Raw genomic sequence first — 8,130 nt, 5'->3', positions numbered from 1 at the left:
TTCATATCCTGTGCCCATTTTTTAATTGGGTTATTTACCTTAATCTTGTTGTGGTGGTCATGACCTTTTTTTAATCCAGCCTGAACTTCTGGTAGTTCTCCATCAATTGTTGGATTATTTCACGAAATATGTTGCTTGTATGTGATATTAATGATATTGTTTGATTATTTCTACATTCTGTTGACTCATTTGTCTCAAGAATCAGAACAAACATCGATCTTTTACAATCAGCTGGCCAGGTACCTATCTTCCTAATACCCTGATGTAGGTTTGTGAGCACGTCTACAGCTACATGTTAGTTGAAATGTGTGAACTGGTATCCCCTTGATTCCTGGGGCCTTATATTTTTATCAGTGCCTTCAAGGTAGCTTTGTTTTCTTCCCTCATCACCACTGGCTGTTTCTCGTTTGCTACTTTCTGAAATATTTCAGTGACAACCAATTCTTTTTGGTGCAGTGATTCTGTATATTCCTCCATCTTTTTTTCGGAGCTTCTTGGATAATTTAAGATTTTGCCCATCACATTTCTTAGTATCACAACTCGGTACGTGAAGTTTTGCAAAATGTTACTATTGGGAGAAATAGATTACTTCTGCTTTAATTGATCATTTCTTATTTTTTAACTTACTTTAATTCCATTTTACTTATCTCTACCACTTCCAATATTTGCTCTAAAAAGAATCTGAAGCAATGCATGTCAAAACTCTCAAAGATTAGAAAAAAATGTTGCGTAAATAAATATTTATTTAGACAATATATCCCATTGACCAAGTGATGATCTGTAGTAAGGACTGGTCAGCAAATGCTTTGCCAATGAAACTTTCTATTGCTCCTTTATAATAGTAATGTAACATTTACAACCAAAAAAGCCCATGCAGTTTCATATTAACAGGTGACATGTACTAGCTTTGAGAAACTGTATTTGAGGCACAATCTTAAATAAAGGAATGACTGACTAAATTAGCAAGTAAGTTAGTTCAGAAACTTTTCATTTTGTTTTCTAACAGGAAGGAATGTGGTTCCACAAACAAATGAGCTTTCAATCCCCCCTGGGTGAAAAACTGTTAAACTTTATAAAACAAGGTTGTTTAATGTCAGTTGCCGTTAGATGCTGCACACATGCTGTAGATGGTCTGATGTATGCTGTATATGCTATAGTAGAACCTACTTTTAGTCACCATGCAACAAGTATTGGGACACTTATTAGAAGTTGTGGTTTTGGTTTGCTACCATCACTGAGGCCATCATTTTGCTACAAGGTCTGGCTTGAAGAGGAAGAAATCAATTTTATAATTAGGGCTCAGCAAAGATATCCTAGGATTTCATCATGATGCCTTCTATAATTAGGCTTCATATATGGAATAGTTAGCATTAACTACACATCCTGAAACGATTCGTTTTGAATTTTTCTAAAATTAATAAAATGTACACATTAGCCAAAAGATATAACATCATTTACCACTAACCATCTCTTGATTTGCAGGTCTTAACTCTGATGAGTGCATTCAAAGAGTGAGCTCACCTGAATTCTTACAAAACGTGGGCAGGCATAACCTGGCAGAAATGTTACAACTTGATTATACACTTTTTGCAAGTCTAAAGACTTATTTGGTTTTACAGTAATTGAAGCCATTCCTGCTTTTCCTTCATAACCTGGAAACAAAAGTTTGAGAGGAAATGATATGAGTACTAGATAAATTTCTTTTTTCAGATCATGTTAAGTACATACTAATTGTCACAAAATGAGTCATTAAATCTACTGCAGCAACAGTAGTGCACTACTTATCATTGACTGTTGTGCTCTATCAAGCTGAAACTGACTCATAGCTGACCATATATCCAGTGGGTTTTAAGAGGCTACAAACCGCATGAGAAGAGTTGCCTGTCTTTCCCTTAAGGAGCAGCTAGTGGATTCAAATTGTCTGTTTTGACCTGGTAGCACAACGTGCGTACATAAATAAGTCCGTTACCTTCTCTGTCCATGTTATCTAGAAAGTCCAAATCCAAACCCAAACCTCTGCCACTGCATTAGTTCTGACTTGGCAGCCTTGTGTGTCTTAGAGGGGCTGACATGGGCTTTTCTTGGCTATAAATCATAAGGGCAGCAGACTGCCAGTCTTTTCTTCCACATCACTGTTTCACAAATTTGAACTTATCATCTTTAGGCTAACAGTTATAGAGAAAGTCTGGGAAATCTCCAGGAACCTAGGATAATAAATACTCCCTACAAGTTTAGAAACAGAAAAAGTCAAAGCCTAAACATCATAAATGACTAATAATTTGCAACCTACCACCACTAATGAAAAATATTAAGGCAGCATTTATTTAAAGCTAAGTATCTTTCTCATAGATTTGTTTGTTCTTCAGTTTATGACTGTCTGTATTGTTTGTTAACACCATAATGCAAACACATCAATTTTTATTTGGTCTTCCTTATTCCTTTTGTGTGCATGTGAGGTGATTGAAAATATAACTATCACCAATGTATTCTAGCAAAGGACCTCTCCTGGATCAATGGGTAAATGTTTAGGCTGCTAATCAAAGGGTTTGTGGTTCAAACCCAACTGCCATTCTGTGGGAAGAACATGTGAGCGGTAGCTTCCTTAAAGACCCTGGCCTCAGAAATCCAAACGAGCAGTTACCTAGGCAGTTCTATTCTGTCCTATGGGACCCCTAAGAGCCAGAATCTACTCAAGGACTTTTAAAACAAAACAAAAAACCAACTCCAGAATAAATGACTGTCATAAGCATTAATTTTTAAAAGCAAATTTTAAGTTAAGAGATTGAAACCTGGTATTTCCACAACTAATTTCAGATTACTGCTTATCATGCTATGGAGGACATTTTCCAACAGATTGGAACTACATGTACTATTGTAAATTTTAACACAGAGTGGATGTCAGTCCATCATTAAAAGAATTATTTTTTTTTTCTTCCACTTGCCTCTCCACACACTTCTACCCTTGATGTGTCCTGCACCTCAAGCATTAGCTGGAAAAGACTGCCGTTTGTATAAAAAAGACAGTAAAAGGAAACAGCTGTCCTATGACTTCAGATCAGCCTATTTTCTGTTCTGTTCACCATCATGAGACAATCTCACATATGCATTTATAAAAATAAACAAAGACAAATATATTTTAAAACAATCTTGAAAAGTATTCAACTGTGTAACCTCTTGACACAAAGATTAACCTTAAGTATAAATGAGCATCATGAGACATTTAACCTATACTAAATTCTTACATATAAACACTTAGTGGTTTAGAGGTATATATAAACATTAGTCTACAGGGGAAAAGAACCAACACAAGCTATTGAAGGTGTGTAACTAATTTCACACAAGGAGTCACTGAGTGGACTTTTTAAGATCTACATAAACAACAAACAAACAAAAACAGCACCACACATTAGCATTCTGTATCTTTCTCCTGATGTGTTCGGCAAATAGCATTTCTTGACAAGGCAAAGACCAAGATAATGATTCATTTATTTTCATACTTAAAATTGAAATTTTTAATTAGTAAGGTAATTGTATGACTAAAGAACAGTGGCATCTTGAAAATCCTTCCAAAACCTGAGATATCTTCATACCTGGCACAGGCACACCATAAACATTTGCTTCTTGTATGAAATCCAGCACCCCGATAACATCAGCAACCTCGGTGGTTGCCACATTTTCCCCTTTCCATCTAAATAAAAGCAAATCTCAGTCAATGAATTGTCTCTGAAGAAGTCGACCCTCAGTTTTACTCCCAGTGTTGTACATTTGTAACTGTGTAAAGACACATTTTTGTAACTGACACATATTTGTAACTGACCGAAGACAATGGTAGTTTAAAATGGAAGATGTTTTGTTGGAAATTCAACAAAATCAGGTTTCTGAATTTTTAAAACTTTTAAATTAGTTTATCTATTTTTACTTTGTATAAATTGCTTACCATAAAATGACTTTCCTAATATTTCATAAAATTATGATGAACCCATCTTTATTTTGTAATGTAGTAACTTTTAAGAGGAAAGTATTCATTATATCTAGTGTTAGGAATACGAAAAAGTAAAAGGAAAAACTGTCATTGTATCTTAATATACTAACCCCTTCCAAGTATTAATTATTTTGGCTCCTTTAGGGCATAAATATGAATGTTTTATTTTCATTAGAATGATTTACACATCTTAACTCATTGCCACCAAGTCAGAACCAAATCAAAATTGACTCCACGTTGGGTTTTCAGACGCTATAAATCACACGCAAGGATTTGGCTCGTCTTTCTCCCTCAGAGCCACTGATGGATTCGAACCACCAGAGAGGTACCACTATTGGGTTAAGTGACCTTAAAGCATTGTCCATGGAGGAAAAGAGGTAGAAAATAGGGTTCATTCATTCATTCAAATTTTGTTGAATTCCTTGGGTAGGCCTTCACTGTTCCATGGGTTTTTAGGTAAAACAAAAGAATTTATTAGACATAAAGTAATCCTAAAGATAAAAAAGGAAATTTTGCTACTTCAATTTTTGGTTTTGGGTACTAGTTCAAGCATTAACAATATTTGGTGAAATTCGGTTTTCTGTTTTAATGTTACTATTTAGCAAATTGTATATGTCAACTTGTTATAAATTTTATAAAAGTAGCTCTCACTGATTTGGACCAAAATGATTGCCTAATAGATTCATAAAAATTAATATAAATATTAAATTTAATGTACAATCTAGATACAGGTAGTTACAAGTTTTTAAATGGGGGAGAGTTTACATGGGTCATTTAGTTTTGTTTGTTAAGGAGCATGTGGTGTATAACATTCCCAAGACTGGCCTATTGTATGGTGTATGGTTTCAACATTTCAGAATACACTGTGCATCCATTCACAGTCATCTATACCTGAAAGTGTCCCCAGTACGGTCCCAAAAGTACAGGAAATCCTTTTCTTCCACAATTAAGTCTCCTGTGTTAAAGTAAACATCTCCCTTCTTAAAAACATCATAAAGCAACTTCTTTTCTGTGTGCTTCTTATTCCCAGCATAACCAAAAAAGGGATGCTTTGCACTCACTGGAGCTATCAGAAGTCCGGGTTCTCCTACAAGAGGCAGAGAAGGGCATTTTTAGGCATCTGATTAAGACTTCTATATCTACAAACTTGTAACTAAATAAGAGTGGGCAATCAAAACAAATGCTGATCACCTTCCTTTCCTCTGAATATATTTTTTTATTACATTTGACATCACTAACAACCACCATCACCACCCTGCTTCTAGCACATCCCTTAACAATTTACCACAAGTACAAATGACGTTACAACTAGTTTGGCTCCACAATCAACACTCTTGGTACCAGTAGCCAGGAAATCAAAAGATGAATTGCACTGAGAAAGTATGCTGTCAGGGACCTCTCCAGAGTACTGAGGAGCAATGATGTCAGTCTAGAGACTAAGGTGTGTCTGATTCAGGCCATGGTCTTTACAATTACTTACTATGCATCAAAGAGCTAGACAATGAATAAGGATGATAGAGGAAAAAGTGATACCTTTAAGTTATAGTTCTGGAGAAGTATCAAACATGTTATGGACTACCAAGAGAACAAACAGGTTTGTCCTGGAGATAGCAAAACCAGGCTGCTCTTTGTAGGCTAGGATTTTTGAAGCTCCTTCTCACATACTTTGGGCACATGGCCAGGAGGGACTAGTCCTTGGAGAAGGACATTATTCTTGGAAAGGTGGAGAAACAGTCCAGGAGAGGGAGGAAGACTCCAAATGAGATGGACTGACACAGTAACTGGGGTAATGGGTGTAGGTGTATGTGAGACAGTGAGATTGGCTCAGGATAAGACAAGGTTCAGAACTATGGTACATTGGCTCACTATGAGTCACAAGTGACTTGATAACACATAACCCCAACAACAATAACAACACAGATGACTTTCTAAACCAAGAAGTCTATAAAGAAAAGATGAATTAAAGTTATATGCTGAGTGGACAGGGCAATAATTATTTTTGTTTCTGGATCATAGATATCAACAATAAAATAATGACTTTTACATAAGAACTGCTAAAGGGATTTGCACTACTAACCGAAAGGCCATAACCTCTTTTTTGGTTCAAATTTACCAGCAGCTCTGTAGGAGAAAGTTGGACAATCTCCTGTATGATTCACAACCTTGAAAATCTGATGGACTGTCAGCTCTGAGTTGGGTTCAACTTGATAGAAATGAGTTTGAGTTTTTATGTAATTGTCAGTCATACATTAATTTTAATGAAAGAATGATCGTTGCCATGATCATATTGTCATCACAAAAAGGCTTTGAGATTTCTAATTCCTATTTCAAGGAGAGTAACTCACACGAATTATGTAGGTCAAAATCATACAGAAAGGAATAGATCTATAAATTCAAGTCTTTATGAAATAGGGTTTCTGTATAATATTGCCTCCAAGTCAGTTAAAATGTTAAAATTTAAGAAAATGTTTTATTCCTTTGAGATATAGCTCTGGGAATTTTCCCAGAAAGAAATGAGAGCTTGGATGAGGAATAACAGTCTCCTATGCTTTGAATGTAACTTTACTTACAAATGGATAAATCCCCTGAAATAATTTTGTAATAAAAGGTATCTAAAATAACACAGATTTAGTCTAGCAACTTTTAAAACAAAAAGCTGCCTGGCAGAAATCACAACCCCAGAAACTGTCAAATTTATTTACTTGCCTGTTTTTTTGTAAAGAGACCAGACATCCACATGATAGGTTAGACAACACTGCGTTCAGCAAACCCTAAAGCAGTCGAAGCCATTTTATCACTCCATTCAGCTCCACAGCTCCTACTCCAGGCACTTTGACTTCTCAGGGCTTGTGCCACTGGCCACAGCAAGTCTGCTCTGCTATAGCAGACACTGACCACTGTTCAACTCCTTGTCATTACCAACATTACCAGAGTAATCACCATCACCACAGTTACATCTTTGTATTAGAGTTTTACTTGTGCCTAGTCTCATCCTCATGACAAAAGCTTCATCTTATAGGTGGCAAACAGAGCCAGAAAAATAACATTCGCAATATCACATAGATACTAAGTGTCTAAGTGAGCTCTGGTTGCCTAATGGGTAAGAGCTGTGCTGCCAACTCAAATGCACACAGTTTGAATCCATCAGTTGCTTTATGGGAGAAAGATGGGTAATCTCTTCCCATGCCATTTACTGCTTACTCAATTTGAATAGGGTCAGCTATAATTCAGTTCCAACATTAAAAAACAGCAACCAAATGTCAAAGCTGGAGTTTTCCCAGGTCCATTTTATTCCATAGCCTCACCTCAGTTGCATTTTCTTTTGGTCTACATTCCTTATATTTAAACAAGTTCCCAGCCTATTATGCTTACTTTAAAATGTATGTTCTTTGTTTTGCTTCTTAAGTACACAGAGGATAGCTATGTCCTTGATAAAGTAATTCTTGCGAATGCTTAAGTAGGTCATAATGGAGTAATATTTATCTTGTCTAGGCATAATGTGTATTGTAAAGACACACAGTTTTAATGGGGGAAAATATTGTGTATCTCGTAATGAGAATTCCAAACAGCAAAGTGGATATTTGGGGTCAACTGCTTTTTAAGAAACTGAGTTTACATACTCATAGTTCTGAGTTGTGACTTCCAACATAAAATGTTATGGTGATTGTAATAAATTGCCGTAGAAAATGGTTTAGCTAAAGATATTTGCAGTCTTTGCAGAAATTGCTGTTCACTTGAAAACTATATAGAGTTGAATTAGGGACATATATTTAATGAATGTTTATAACCTTGAAAAGCAGGCAACTGGAACATTTATTTCTTCTAACCAAGTAAAGAAAGAGCTCTGGTAGAGTAGTGTGTTATGTGTTAGGTTTCTAAGCAAAAAAGAGATCAGAAATTCAAGTCTACCAGTCATTCTGTGTCATTATTATTGTTGTGTACCATTCAGTCAGAACTGACCCAAAGCAGGCTTTCAGAGGCAGTTAATCTCACAGTAGGAGATTGCCTGTCCTTTTCCCACAGAGCAACTGGTAGGGTTTAAACTGCATGCCTTCAGGACTGCAGCACAGTTTCTTGCCATTAGGCCATCAGAGTTTTTATATCTATCTCTATCTCTCTATATCTCTATTATCTCTATATATCTATAT

The 8,130-nt window shown here is 35.9% G+C and overlaps 1 protein-coding gene across 1 annotated transcript in view; it reads right to left on the bottom strand.

The window, feature by feature from the left end:
- The window catches only part of SLC27A6 (solute carrier family 27 (fatty acid transporter), member 6), a 100,611-nt gene that overhangs the window by 28,527 nt on the left and 63,954 nt on the right, over positions 1–8,130 (bottom strand). Inside the window, exons 7-9 of the mRNA XM_006886034.1 lie at positions 4,874–5,069; positions 3,591–3,688; positions 1,522–1,652 (exon numbers count right to left, since the gene is read on the bottom strand). Coding sequence (XP_006886096.1) covers positions 1,522–1,652; positions 3,591–3,688; positions 4,874–5,069 — 425 coding nt within the window. The remainder of the gene's footprint in view (positions 1–1,521; positions 1,653–3,590; positions 3,689–4,873; positions 5,070–8,130) is intronic.

This window comes from Elephantulus edwardii, unplaced genomic scaffold (genome assembly GCF_000299155.1).
Source record: "Elephantulus edwardii isolate Elephantulus edwardi_28Jun2011 unplaced genomic scaffold, EleEdw1.0 scaffold00046, whole genome shotgun sequence".
NCBI classification, from domain to species: domain Eukaryota; kingdom Metazoa; phylum Chordata; class Mammalia; order Macroscelidea; family Macroscelididae; genus Elephantulus; species Elephantulus edwardii.
The sequence above is the reverse complement of the archived record's forward strand: the minus strand, read 5'-3'. Positions and strand labels throughout refer to the sequence as shown.